Here is a 15,076-nt window from a genome sequence, read left to right on the forward strand (position 1 = left end):
ACTCATAATGATAAACTTTTGTACTGATTTACAGTAGTTTCTCATGAGATGACAAAGTGTTTATTATAAGGCATTTTTAATGAGAAATTATATTTATGGCTATGATCATTTCTGTTTACCAAAGTGTTTAATGATTTTATTTTTTTCCTCAATTTTATTATAGTAAAGTTTCTTATGACTTACTGATTGATTTTTGTTTACTTAACTGTGGTGGAAACAGCCCTCCATGATTAAAGTAAAGATTTAAACATTTTTTTTACTTTGAAATAAAATCTAGTTCTGGTTTTGTCAAGCAATTACTTTTCCAGGTCTAGAAATCAGACGTTTAGAATTAGGATACCTCATATATATATATATATATATATATATGCAGGTTTTGTTTTAAATCACTTATTTTGAGACCCCTTGGAAGTTTGCACTGCGGTAGGTTGCAAGGGTCTTTGAAATAAATTGTAAATAATATTGTCTTTGAATAAATATTAATAATAAAGTGATATGGAACTGTAATGTGGTCAAGACCTGCCTGAAACTAAAATGAAAACTAATAACACCTTAAAAAGGTTGCGAACCAATGAAATCAAACATTCAACAGCCACGTGCTATAAATTATTTCATTTATTGGTCAAATCTTACAATGGCACAAGCTAACTAGAACAAAATATGTGTTCTAGGAAGACCATAAAATCATCTTTATACACTTTTTAAAACATTTGTTTTGCTGGTAATTTAAATAGTAAATAAAAATTGGCTTGGTAGAAACAGTAACAGGCGTCTTTGAAACAAAAGCCTACAATATTACATTCACGAGGAATCCTGCTAGTTAAAGCTCTCGCCACTAAATGCTGAGCCCAGTGACAAACTGAGCAGGGTGATGATGATGATGATGATGATGATGATGATGGGACAAAACAGTTGCTGTTGATCTATGATAAAGTCTCAAGATCCATCATGGATGCAGCTTTTCTCCGTAGTGACATCACATTCAGCTGAAAGGGAAAAATCAGTTTAGAGAGGGTTCTGTGCACCCTTTGTCCAGCAGCTACAGAGGGCAACAGTTGAGTTGTGGAAGTAAAAATGGCAAAATATGTTTCTATATACAGCACTCACCGGCCACTTTATTACATACTCCTTGCTAGTACCAAGTATATAAAAACATCTTTAAATCAATATTTTTACATTGTTTTTAGTTGATTTAATGCTTCAAGGGATTGTTGTTCTTTCCCTCACTAAAGCTGTTAAGTACAGTCTTGTCCAATTTTTTTATATTTTGCTTCAAATCAAAGTTTGTAATGTTGTGATTCACCTCGTAGCTGGTGGTTTGGTTCACGGCTTAATTTTTTTTTTTTTTTTTAATCCCTAAAGGAAAAATACTTTCGGAAACAAGCTATTGAAAACATGGGCAGGCACTGTTGCATTCTATAGGCAGGAAGTGTGTAAATATCCAGTATGGGTCATGTACCTGTTGTGAAGCACTTGTTGCACGTTGCTCTGCCTGAGTGAGACGCCTCTGTAAACGCGTGCTTTTCTCCAGCTGCTCTGAAACCTGCCTCTCATACTAGAGACAGAAATGATGACATTACTCATTATACAACATCTTTCTAGGTAGAACCAAATCTGCAAGTACTGTCCACACCTCCAGCATCTTCTGATGGTCAGCTTCCATCTGGATCTCCAGTTCCTGAACACGCTGTTTCTGTCTGTTCAGCTCTGACCTGCAATGACCACAATCATTTCATGGAACCTTGACCAGCTTTATTCAATACACTTCACACTACATTTAATCAATAAGCCTGTTATAATATGGAAGCTAATTTCTTACTATGATGGTAGAAAGATTCTGTGCTGAAATTCCCCTCACCAAAGGCAAGATTTTTTATGAAACAATTTATTTTTTATGGCAAGAGTGTTGCATGAGCATTAACAAATTCACATCCATGTAGGATGAGTTATATACCAAAGTTTAATACTAAGTGCTCCGGTCAGATCGCAAACCCTAAATATGAGTCACAGTAATGGAAGTGCTGTTTGCCAAGGCAAGAATCACCGTCTCAAGTGTGTTTGAGCGTTCACCTGAGGCTGCTGAGTTTCTGCTGGAAAGCCTGTGTGAGGTTCTTGGCCTCGTCTTTGTAGCGACTGATGGTTTTCTGTTGAGCGAGCACCAGTCTGGTCAAACCGGTGCTGGAGTTTTTACTGCTCTCCTCCATCTCTCTCAGCCTGGACTCCAAACTCTGCTCCTTCACACACAGCTCCTGCTGCATCGAAGACACCTACACACGCAAAAGAATCCTGTTAAAGATGCCATATTTATACTTCTACTGCTAGACCATTTATAATGCTACTCAAGGATTCTTACACTGAAGCAAGAACATTTGAGATTTTGATTACCATATTTAATCTATTTTATGCGCATTGATCAATGTTTATGTGAATAAATGCCTAAACTAAGCCAATTTTAAATCATGAAAAGCGATTGTCTCTCTTCAGAAGACATTAATCTGTTAAATTCATACAGATTATTTTTTTACAAAGTTCTTATGGACTTTTGGGCAAATAGACTTTCAACGGAGGGACATTTGTGTTTTGAAGATGAAGTCTAATTAGTTTGGAACAACATGAGGATGAGTGAAAGATGACAGAATTTTCATTTTTTGGGTGAACTAAAGTTTTAGAGATTTTATTTAAATGATGTCTGCCATGATTGGTTAACCTCAGCATATCAATGTAATTCACACTGTGGTTCATCAGGTCGTGTGGGTGGATATATGCTAATGTGCTCATGGTTGTGACATCAATATATATATATAAAAAATGTTTTCTATAACACAGCCCTTAAAAAAATGCTTAAAGGTATAGTTCACCCAAAATGTACTTTCTTCTGCGGAACAACAAACACATTTTAAAGAATGTTTCCGAGCTGTTTTTGTTCATACAATCAAAGTCGATGGGGTCCAAAACCGATGTTGACAAAAAAAATGAATAAAAGAACACAAACACAAGTACTACAGTAGACAACATTTGAAGAGTATCAAAAACTTTCATCAAAGTTATACATGAATTTTGAACAATACTCGTTCTTGTCTTAGGACAACTTTGATGAACTTTTTTGATCCACTTCAAATGTTGACTACTGTATTTCAGAATATCATCTTTTGTGCTTTTTGAGTGCTCATCTTTTTGAAATGACATGAAGGTGAGTAAATGATTGTATCCCATCTTTGTGTCACTGTGTTGTGTGTGACCTGTTGTTTGGCACGTCTCTGAGCCAGTGCACACTCTTTGCGGAGTGCCTCCATGTCTCTGTGCAGCTGCTGGTTGTCTTGCTGCAGTGTGAGTCTCTCTTCACTGATGGCTGTGCTCTCTTCTCTCGAGCTCGACAGCGCTGACTGCAGTCTCCGCACCTCCTCCTGACAGCGTGACAGCTCCTCTGAATACCTGCACAAGCACACAGGAAACTATTATGGACCAGCCTTAGATTCACTCTGTCTAGTTCATGAGCGTGTGTGTGTGTGTTCTCACTCCATCTCCATCTTCTTCATCTTGTTCTTCGTGCTGTTGAGCGTGAGTTGTGTTTCATCCTTCAGTCGTTCTGCATTTAAACATCTCTGATGGAGAGCCTCCATCTTCCTCATCTCAGGCTCTCCAATTTGGCCCTCTTTATAGACCTACAAAACACACATTTTTTTGATTAATGGTTTTGAAAGAAAATCTGCATTTTTATATCAAAAATACAAGAAAAGCAGTAATAATGTGAAAAATGTGTACTATTTAAAATAACTGTGTTCTATTTGAATATATTTAAAAATGTAATTTATTCCTGTGACAGCATCATTACCAGTACTTTATTCTTCAGTGTCACATGATCCTTCACAAATAAAAACAGTTCTGCTTCATACTTGTGTACACCATGATAGTTTTTTTCAGGATTCTTTGATCAATAGAAAAAAGCATTTATTTAAAATAATTTTTCGTAACTGATAAAAAAAAGTAACAGTAAAGATATTTGCAATTTAATGCATCCTTGCTAAATCAATATCTATCTATCCATCCAAAGAACACATTTTTACAGATCATTTGTCTTATATTACATTTTATGTTAAATAGCCACTCCAGGCAGTGCATGATAACAGGTTTTTACCACATTTTAGAGGGGGTTTTGCACTTTGTGTCATTTCATGCCCTATAACACCCCTTAACTATGATAATATCACAGCAACATACAGTCTTACTGCAGTTAATTATATATGAGTAAAAATGTGCATTTATTTTCACCTTTTCCAGCTCCTCTTCCACAGCTTTTCTCTCCCGGTGGGCTCTTTCAATCTGTCTCTCTTTATCGGCACATTCCTACACACAACCATAGGAAATATGTTAATATACATTAGCAACAGTTGCTGCTGTGCACATCTGTACATATGATTATGATGATGAATGCGTCACCAGTTGCAGGGCAGACAGCTCCTCAGCCATGCGATGAATCTGAACGTTACACTGCTTACGAACACTCTCAACCTAATAAAAGAGGAAAAGAACAGAAAACTATAAGCCACACAAAGATGGAAATAATATATGCACTGTGATCACAGATTAGCTGGATGTCAAAACACTAGAATGACACTGACTTCACTGTGCCATAACCATGCTTTGTCAGTGCAAACTGTTAGGCTATGCTTGGCTGTAGAGATCTAAAGGGTTTGCAGCCGTACGGTTGCCTTTAGTTCAAACTGTAACGATGAATCAGACTAGGCTTAAAGAGACTGGCTACGGATCTAAATAAATGACAAAATAAAAAAATCAAATATAAACACTTTACTTCAAATATTAAGTGTATTTAGTAAAAGTATAATTATTGTTTACCTGCATGTCATGAGACCATTAACCAAATTCAAAGAAACCCAAAGATGCAAATGTGTTGTTGAATTATTGAAACGTTAACTTAAAATCTCAGAAGGCACTGCACGTAAATACTTTGATGTAAAGGGAGACAAAAGGCCAGACCAAAATGCATCGATCCCTCAAGGCTACTCTGACAAAGAACCATAGGGGCTTTCGCACTGGAGGAACGTTCTCATAGTTCCTGTAACTATTGGCAGAAGTACACGCTTTTTTTGGCATGTTCGCACCTCACTGGGAACAATTTTAGTTATAGGAACACCTTTTGGGGGGCCTAAATTAGCTCCTACTTTAGAGTAGGGTCTAACCCAGCACAATAGGAACTACTAGTGACGTAAATGTATGGTGATTGGCTGAACGCATGCCATATGAAACACCATCATGTAAACACAAAGTTTACATATACTTACTCCACAAACATGGATAGATAGCATTTACCTGTCACCTTTGTCTTGGGTTGGGTTTTTAGCACTGCAAGTTGTCGTAGGAGATTTCGTCTCTTATCCCATTTAAATGTATACATCTACATTCCATCTCCGTCATCACGAAACTCACGACACAACAAAAACACAGCTCCGATCACATTATCATCCATCCTCCAGTTGTTGTTGTTGTTGACGAAGTCGCTGTCGGCCGGCTTGCGTCACTTCAGAGTTCCTACTGGCCGTGTAAATGCAACCTGGAAAATGGCCCTAGGGGTAGTTCCTATAACTACCTGGTGCAAAAGCCCCTCATGATGCCTGAAATTTTGTATAATAGGCTCATTAGGCCTAATTGAACCTGTCTGAGATTAGACTTGAAGCCTCCAGCTTATTCTTTTGTCTCCCTTTGCTGAGTTGAAGAACCCTGGCTGTGATCACCTCTTTCCTGGTGCGCAGGGCAGCATCCTGGATCAGCTGCTTCATGGCATCTTTCATCTTCTCCAGCTCTTCTGCTCTCTGTTTCTCCCTCAGCTGAGCCTACAGTAACATACACACAGAATTATTTGTGAGTATATGAAGTCAGGAAGATATAGAAGAGAGTATGTATTGGGCCCGTGCGGTGTACGTGGAGCGTGACCTGTTCTCTCTGAAGCGAGGCTTCCTCAGCCAGCTGGATGGAGTTGCGGAGGCGACTGAGGGCTTCAAATTTCTCCTCTTCCAGTGAGGCGCAGCGACCCTGCAGTTCTCCAACTCTCCGCTCCCACTCCGTCTGCTTCCTGCGCACTGACTCAGAATCCTGTGTCGCAGCTTTGAGTCTGGAAAACAAATACATAAATAAAACAACATCCATATTTTCAACAAGATATTAAAAGGAAACAATATATACAACAAGATATTAAAAGGAAACAATATATACAAAGTCCTCCTTTAATTTGTAAAAATAAATGAAGTAATATAAAAGATTCTTCTTCTACCATCAATTCTGAAATGCATTTTTTTTCCTATCTTTGGAGGCTGGGCCCATTTTTAAATGGTTATATACATATACACACACACATATATATATATATATATATACATATATATATATATATATATATACACACATATGTATACCAAACAATTTACTCAGATATACATTTTTTATAGAGAGGCCTGGGACAAAATTTCTTCATCAAACATTGTGTGAATAGATGTGTGGCAAATTCTTAGGGTTAATATTTCATATTTAGATTAATTTTCATTTTGGATGGTGTGACCAGGCAAACATCATGTGTTTAAATGCAGTAAAACAGTAATATTGTGAAATATTATTACAATTCAAAACAACTTTTCTATTTAAACATTTTAAAATGGCAAAAGCTGATTTTTCAGCATCATTACTCCAGTCTTCAGTGTCAAATGATCATTCAGAAATCATTCTAATATGCTAATTTGGTGCTGAAGGATCATTTATTATTATCAATGTTGAAAAGAGTTGTACTGCTTAATATTTAAACAGAATTTATGTGAAATTGAAATAATTTGTAACATTATAATATAAATGTATTTTACTATCTCTTTTGATTTATTTAATGATGCATACAAAATACATAAATATAACATAGTTTTGAACACCAGTGCACAATACATACAACATCTAACTACTATCACAGTTTCTTCATCAACACAGCTTTCAATCTAGCGGTCACAGTGAAATCATAATTGATAGACTTCACCTGGCCTCTAGCTGGTTCAGTGCTGCTTGTAGTTGCTGTAATCTCCGGTCAGAAGCTTCCTCTCTACCGTGAGCTTCTGCTGCGTCCTCTTCCTGCACCATCACACACACGACATTATTAGAAAACACACAGTAGGGTGATAAGAACACTTACATAAGGACAATTATAGCCACATCTCTCACCCTCCTCTGCATCTGATCCTGCACATTCTGCAGGAGTCTGGTCATCTCCTCCACTTTAGTCGCGGCAGATCTCTGCTCAAGTTTAGCTTGCCTGAAACATCATACAGAAACACAGACATAAATGTGATTTTTTGTTGTACTTTCGAAATAAATTTGACCTTTTTACTACATTTTATTGATAGCATAGTGGTGAGAAGACAGGGTGAATGGGATCGAAAATGCACCACAATCTTTTAAAATCAGTAAGATTTAAAGTAGAACAGTAAAAAAAAAAAAAAATCAATCTTTCAAAATTCAAATCTCCAAAACAGACCTCGAGTGAAGGTTAAGTCATAAAGAGTTGGCCATCTGGAAACGCTACCTGAGTTGGCTGCGTAACTCCTCCAGCGCACTGCTCTGTTCCGCCACCGTCTTAAGGAACTGCTGATTGGTCTGAGTGTGACAGGACAGACATGAACGCCGGCCGGGCATAACACCAAACACACACACACACACACTTCAAAGAAATACACAAGGATGAAGAACGGAGGAGAGGATGAAGGCTGTTTAGAAGTTAAGATGGAATAGGTGTGAAAAAGTTGGGTGTGTGCGAGCTACACTGCTCATTAAATATTCAGGAATAGAGTAGTGTTTCCCTTCACAACCACTAAACGCATACACACACACACAAAGGCTGAACAATGCACAACACAGGTGTAGTTCTGACTGGTGTGAGAAAATGTGTGTGTGTGTGATTAAGACAGCAAGGATTAAGCCTTTAAATCCATTGCATAACAACTGACTGAACACAGAACCCCCTAATAAAACCCTTCCATACAATGATATATCATATCCAAACATTTTCCGGGTAAAAATGAATTTGTGGAAAATTATGTAAAAAGGGGCTTGATTTTATCCATCTGGATCTGATTTGTACTGATAATGTACAATCACTTGGCTATTATCACAAAATAAAGAGGGTTTGAAGGGGTCTATTTACCAAATAAATACATAAATGCACTTGAAATATTGCAATGTATTTGCTTATTGTATTCCTCATTTGTAAATTGCTTTGGATTCAACGTCTGCTAAATGAACATGTAAAATGCAATGATTTTATTAAGTGAGAACAAAGAGGCTGCAAAGTGATATGAGAGACAAGAAAGTTTTAGAAAGTTATTTCAAAGGCGCAGAAACTTTTACGTTACATTGTGAAAGATCATGAAAGATTATTTCATTAGGAAGAAACATGCACAATACACCAAGGCATTAACTTTGGAAAGAAAATACAGTAGATTTAGATTTTAACCAGTACCGTTTACATATTGAAAGAGGCAGTCTTACCGATTCCAGCTTCTGATTGGCCAGCTGGAGCTTCTGTGCATGTTGTTGCATCTGTGCCAGCTGATTCTAAAACAGCACAGTGATCGTCAGTGAGAGCACAGACAAAGTATTTCAATAATTAAGTAATGTGTATTATAATAAGCTACAAGCCATAATTAAGCCAATATTTTACAGCCAACAGCTAATATTGAATTCATATATTCATATAATCCGTCTCGGCATGCCTTCTGGTTTATATGAAAGTGCTGGGGGGTCTGTTGGTTCTGTTAACTGTGCCTGCATGTAGTTAAACACTGCCCTCTAGTGTTCAAAAATCATATTACATATTCTAGACAAAAGTGAAAAAATGTGAAGTGTTTATTGAAAAAAGAGATTTAGATAAAGCTGTCTGCACACCAAATATGTGCTAAAACTCAAATGGGTTGAATCTGTAAACACAAATGTGAGTTTGCACTGGCTACCTGCATGTGCTGCCGTTCAACCGCATGTATTTGTCCATCACTCATGGAGCTCTGGTACTGGGTCTGAAGACGATCCAACTCCTGCGAAGCGGTCTGCCACATCTGAAGAGCCCGTTCTTTCTCCTAAAGACACACACAGAACAAACTGAAGTTAAACATTCTATGATTGTGGCCTTTCATGACTAAACTCTCTAAATATCTTTGAGGTCTGACATGATATTAATGTAGAGTACAGAAGCAATGTTAATTGAACTGAATGGATGTCTGGTTAGTGTAGCATGGATAGCTGGTTAGTATAGACCATGCCAGGCATGAAAGCGAGGCTGTGAGGGATAGACTTGCCGTGTTTTCAATAGCATCCGCTGTAAAAAGCTGTATAAAGCTTCTAGATCACTTGTAATTTTTCCACAGAGTTTGTCTGTCCACTGAAATTTCTTGGAAAGATATTATTGCAGTATTTTGTCAGCAGAAAAATAAAAAAAAAATAATTCGTTGTTTTGAAAAGTCAACCAGGCACATAAAGGTTGAACAGTGTTTCTGTCACTTCCGGAGCAAAAAACAAAACAAAAAAACCCATAGCTCTCATAAACACAATTTAATTACAGTAACTATAATATTTTTGCTGTGAATATTTACTTGCGCAAAATGCAAGAGATTTGTTTATAACTAGCAATTATTGTTTTTTAAAATGTTGGCTATGACTCAGTATGCTTTTAAATTACATTTTGACACAAACTGACTTATTTAAAAAAGAAAAAAAAAGATGAAATGTAAAATGTCTATGAATACTCCTAAGTTTTAATACAAACTAATTGCTGGCTTCAAACTGATTCGTTGAAATGGACTGTTTGCAAAACTGATTTGCATGAATAATCATATTCCCAGTTCTATCACTCTTTTTTGCTAATGAGGATTAAACCAGAGTTGCTTTTAAAATATTTTATAATGCTCATATTCTGTGCAAGACAAGGAGTGGAAAACTATCAGTCATTCAATATTCACAATATTGCTTATTTTGTATTGGCAAAATCAATGTGAATATGTTAAACACACAATATATTGTAAAATATATAACATAAAAATAATCATTTTTATATATATATAATATTTATATAATAATAATAAATAATAATACTAATATTTATATAAAAATTTTATATAATATAATCAATTCAGTTAACTGTGCTGTATCTCTACGATGAGGCATACATTTTTTTTTAATTTATGGCTAATTATTTCATTCTCAGTTCATTAAGAAATTAGATCTGTGAATATGATTTGGAAAAAAGTGGAAAGTCCACAAACTCAAAAATAAGTCACTTGAGGCTTGACTTGAACTGACACGTTCTCTAGAGAGGTTTAGATGTGATTTGCAACATGATGTTCTGGTGAACTGCTCCCTAAAGGAGGGCAAAGATGTGCAATGTCGAGCTGAAAGTGGGACGCTTGATGAGTGACGCACTAATATCTCATTACTCCGTAATGTCAAGTGTTGATATGTAATCCTCGGGAGCACCTGGAGCGTACTCCACGCTGATTAAAACCAACTCCCTCAGCACAACACGACCTGCGCTGTCGCATCATATATTAACTAAAGAACGAAGCTTTAAAGCCAGAATAACCCCAGATCACCCCTCGCACAGCCGGAATACAGGTCCAGGAAAGTGCCTGTGGGTTTGTAGCTGCACAGACTGACTCACGGGAGTTTAGAGGGGGTTATGCAGCAGGTCTGGATACTCACCTCCACGACACACTTGACCTGCTCCTCCAGATTGCTGATGGCGATTGCATCATCCGCCGTGACTCCTTCTGTTCCAGCGGACAGAGACTGGAGCTGCTTTTCAATGGATGTTCTCTGCTCTGCATGAAGCCTGCAAATAAACATTAATATACATAGTTAATGCAAAAGGTCAACCTTCATAAACCCTTAGGAATTATCTGGAGACATACTTTAATTTGTTCTAAAATATTATCTGACTTGCATCCCTAAAGTCTTAGTAATTGATTGGCAGTAGTATATTTAATCAGTGCTTGATATGGAAAAAAACATGTCGGTAGTCCAGGGAAGTGGGGTGTTTGAGTGTCCTCCCTCGGTTGAAATCATGCTCCTTGGGGGCAACATGTGAGAAGTGCCGGTATGCCGGAAAAAGTGAGGGTATACATACACACGCACACACACGTGAATATCATGAAACAACAATTATATTCTATTGTAGATTTAATTGTCGTTTTTTCATAGTAGTTTTTTTACATGCAAATATTGATGCCGCTGTTATGTTTCATTGCTTAAATAGTGATTGTACTTTAAACTGACAATTAGGGAGCGCAACACCATTTTCAACTAAAAACGGAAAACTTAAGCATTTTGGCCATTCATTTACACCACAACGTCGTTTTGGGGGCCTGAAAACACACACTTATTCAAAGTGCACGTTTTTGAAAACGATACCGTTATCATCTCCGTGTAAATAAAAAAATTAAGTGAATGTGGATCATATGGTCATATGGATGCCATCTTGATTGTCACCACTCTGTAGAAGCCATGCATGTACAGTTTATTTACAAAGTGACATCGCCTTGGCCTGGCATGTATAATACAGTGATTTTAGTAGTTTTCGCAGATCTGTGTGAACGGGGATCTTTTTTTGACAACGTTGTCATCTGTGCGCCAAGCTAAATTTTTTTTTTAAAAACGTTTACATTTTTAGTACATTGCTTTAGTGTAATTGTACCCTCAAATTATGGTGGTAGGTACAAAAGTTTGGTAACACTTTACAATAAGGTTCATTAGTTAACAACCTTAGTTGAATTCCATGAACTAAGAATGAACGGTAACGCTTCCTTTTACAGTCCTGTTACCCATGTACTTACTATGTACTTATTATAGTAATTGTAATTACTGGGTAATAACTAGGTACTAACCCTGAACCTACCCCTAACCCATGTACTTTCCTTATATTAGCCAGTACTTTCTAGGTAAGTACACGTAAGTACTGAACTGTAAAAGGAAGCGTTACCGAATGAACAATACTTTTACAGCATTTATTAATCTTAGCAAATATTAATTTCATCATTTACTAATACATTATTAAAATCAAAGGTTGTATTTGTTAACATTAGTTAATGCACTGTGAACTAATATGAACAAACAATGACAGCTGTGTTTTTATTAACTAACATTAACAAAGATTAATAAATTCTGTAACAAATGTATTGTTCATTGTTAGTTCATGTTAGTTAATACATTAAATAATGTTAACTAATGAACCTTATTGTAAAGTGTTACCAAATGTTTTCTAGACTGAAAATTACTGCAAAACTCTCAAACTTTCTCCCAACAATAAAGTGAATTTACGTAAAGGGTGTCCTGTGATTACCAGAACCACCTCATCTTGCACAGCAGAAGCTGTTAGCACTGACTGACTCAGAAATCAGCAGGAGATCCATTTGCAGCAGCTCTTACCGCTCATTTTCTTTAACCACCTGCTCCAGGCTTGCTTTGACGTCTGTCATCTGCCTCTGAGTGTTTGACAGGGAGAAACAAGTGTGTGCGTGAGTGGTGGGAGGAGGGTGATTGAGAGAGTTTGAGAGAAAGTGTACTCTTGAATGGCAAACTTATTATAAGACAAATTCACTTGATTTGGGATTAAACTGCAATTTATAGCTGACAGCATGAAATCAGCCCCATCAAGCCCTGACAGTTGTAAAATCTCACTGTAAAGCAAGCATTCGTGTGGTGTGAGCGTTTGCGTAGGGTGGTTAGTATAGTGTAAGTCTTCAAGTGTACCTGATAGAACTTGAGCTGCATCTCCATCTGTTGTATGTGTCTGTCATATTCTTCTATTAGAGGAGCCATTAGACTGAAAACACACACCCAGGTCATATAAACAACATCATTATGCAATTAAGATTATATGCTATTAACATTTAGAGTTCCATGGTACTGGATTACATGAAAGTACTTTAAATTTAAAATCACAATAAACAAAGCTTGCCTTTTTAGAAACAGTTCATTATATATATATATATATATATATATATATATATATATATATATATATATATATATATATATATATATATATATATATATACACACACACACACAGAGTGGTGGGCAAAAGTAATGTCAAAAAAAATTATTAAACATTTTTTAAAGATATGGAGTTGTGCTTGGAGCCAAATTGTGTGAATTTGATTTTTGGCCAGGCTGTCATTCAAAGAAATTATGCACACGTGCAAAAACAAGGGGAACCAATGAAATATTAATACCGGTAACTTATTATGTAGTCAATGTTTGCTTTTTCCTTTGCCTAATAAATTATGCATTTTTTGCCTAATAAAATAAAACATGCAGCTGTTGTTTGCATTTTTTGCCAAATTATTTTGTCAGATAAATATAATATATTGACCTTAACCAAGTTTAGTGTTTTGTTATTCCCTAATATTTAAATTTTTAAAGTATTAAAAATATATATAATATAACTGCGTCATACTTTGATGGTTTAATTAAACTTGTAAGATATATAAATAATATCCTTTTAAAATTGCATATTAAATGAAAACAAATACTAAATGTTATGTAATTTTCTAAAGGAAATTGGAATGGTGCTTGTCTTTGTTAATTTCAAACCCTGCTTTGCCTGGTTAAAACAGTAGATGACTTGAGACAGAGACAGAGACAGTTGTTGTAGGTTAGTAACTGGCCATAGGGACTTACCCTCTGTCTGAAAGCCAAGGAGCTGCAGATTCCATGACCACATCATCTGCCTAAAAAAAAAGTTTTAATTTTATTAAGCATCTATATACAACATCCCCAGTGCTTCAAGCCTTTATTATTATTAGGAATTGTTCTGTTTTCCCCCACATCACTCAAAGTTAACTCTGTCAAAATGAAAGTTCTGTCATGCTGTTCCAAACCTGTTTGAAAACCATTCACTTTCATTGTATATAAAAGACAACAATAACAGTGAATAATGACTAAAGCGGTTACACTTCACGTGCCTAACATCTGCTTTTTTTGTTACACAGAAGAAAATAAGGCATACAGATATGGAACAACATGAGGTTGATGGTGATAACAGAATTTTTCATTTATTTATTTTAGCTGTGAACACTTATACTTAACACATTCACTGTGCACCATAAGAGCATTATGTTATTAATGCTAGAGATGATCTACAGATTCAACAAATAAAGCAATAAACAATAAAATTGGCATTTAATCATAAAACTAACCTGTGACACCGAGGAGGGAGGAGGAAATTCATCCTGATATCGACCGAGGACGGAGTTTAAACGATTCACTGATAAGACACAAAACAAAGTTCAAGTGATGTTGAATATGTATGGGTATCTGCACACTATTATTTCTGAGATCTAGCGTGTTTCACCTTGATCTCGTAGAAATTCGACTTCTGTTGTCATTTTTGCGTCTGCAACAGTAATAAACTCTGTTAGGTCAAAGCAAATGCCTTGTAAATATGTATCAACAACAACTATTATAACATTTAGTATGTGCAAAGGGGAACAATTTCCTTTACTGAAGCAGTCGGTTTATACACAGCCAGCGCAAGTGATCCCTGTAGACTGTCTTTGTGCAGGAATATTAGTTTATCATTTAAATATGTTTTTATAGAGTCAGTTAATTCAGTTTAAATGAGTAAACGTGCATTATTAAACTAGATTATTACGAACGTACACGTTCTTCAATAGATTAACTAAGCGAGTGAAAAAGAAGCGAATCTGGCGTGTAATCTCATCAACAGCATTAAGCATCATTGGTATCCAGGTGGAGATTTACCATAAGATTTAACGTTACACTGGCTAACTAGCGGGCTAACGGCTACACTTCAACATTCATAATCAATGGGCTGGACACTTATAAAAACCTTGAATGAATTATAAATGTTTATTTTTTTCGTCGCGTAATATGACGCATTATGAAATAGCAGTAAAACGTAAATAAATATAAGATTAGAAGACCTCGAAGTTATTATAGGTACCTGCAAATCCTTCCGCCTTGTAGTTTAAAGAGCCCATCAGCCAATCAGATTAATCTTCACCGACGCTCAGATTCA

General features: G+C 36.1%; 1 protein-coding gene across 2 annotated transcripts; it reads right to left on the minus strand.

Annotated features, from left to right (window-relative positions):
• Positions 1-878: 878 nt before the first annotated feature.
• Positions 879-15,066, minus strand: sclt1 (sodium channel and clathrin linker 1). Of its 2 annotated transcripts, none has more exons than XM_056264599.1 (22): positions 15,002-15,066; positions 14,390-14,431; positions 14,235-14,302; positions 13,717-13,766; positions 12,784-12,856; positions 12,460-12,515; positions 10,738-10,867; positions 8,997-9,119; positions 8,536-8,601; positions 7,574-7,644; positions 7,213-7,303; positions 7,031-7,122; positions 5,950-6,127; positions 5,751-5,849; positions 4,438-4,509; positions 4,270-4,344; positions 3,517-3,662; positions 3,240-3,432; positions 2,071-2,267; positions 1,634-1,712; positions 1,460-1,555; positions 879-986 (listed from the first exon to the last, which is right to left on the minus strand). In XM_056264599.1, exons 1-22 carry the CDS (start codon positions 15,036-15,038, stop codon positions 924-926), a joined length of 2,097 nt encoding a protein of 698 aa, XP_056120574.1. In that variant the 5' UTR covers positions 15,039-15,066; the 3' UTR covers positions 879-923. The 2 variants fall into 2 exon arrangements, with proteins under 2 accessions (XP_056120574.1, XP_056120575.1); XM_056264600.1 differs by lacking the exon at positions 15,002-15,066 and adding an exon at positions 14,982-14,987.
• Between the last annotated feature and the right edge of the window lie 10 nt (positions 15,067-15,076).

Source organism: Rhinichthys klamathensis, unplaced genomic scaffold (genome assembly GCF_029890125.1).
Source record: "Rhinichthys klamathensis goyatoka isolate OS25496 unplaced genomic scaffold, OSU_Roscu_1.1 h1tg000222l_1, whole genome shotgun sequence".
Lineage (NCBI taxonomy): Eukaryota > Metazoa > Chordata > Actinopteri > Cypriniformes > Leuciscidae > Rhinichthys > Rhinichthys klamathensis.

What these genes read in the sequence shown, in the direction of transcription:
- sclt1 (XM_056264599.1), bottom strand. Translation starts at nt 15,038, where the DNA reads ATGGGCTCTTTAAACTACAAGGCGGAAGGATTTGCAG. An exon ending in CCTTGGCTTTCAGACAGAGG is followed by an intron (nt 12,857 to 13,716) that starts GTAAGTCCCTAT and finishes GTGTGTTTTCAG; the next exon opens with TCTAATGGCTCCTCTAATAG. An exon ending in ACCATCAGAAGATGCTGGAG is followed by an intron (nt 1,556 to 1,633) that starts GTGTGGACAGTA and finishes TTCTGTCTCTAG; the next exon opens with TATGAGAGGCAGGTTTCAGA.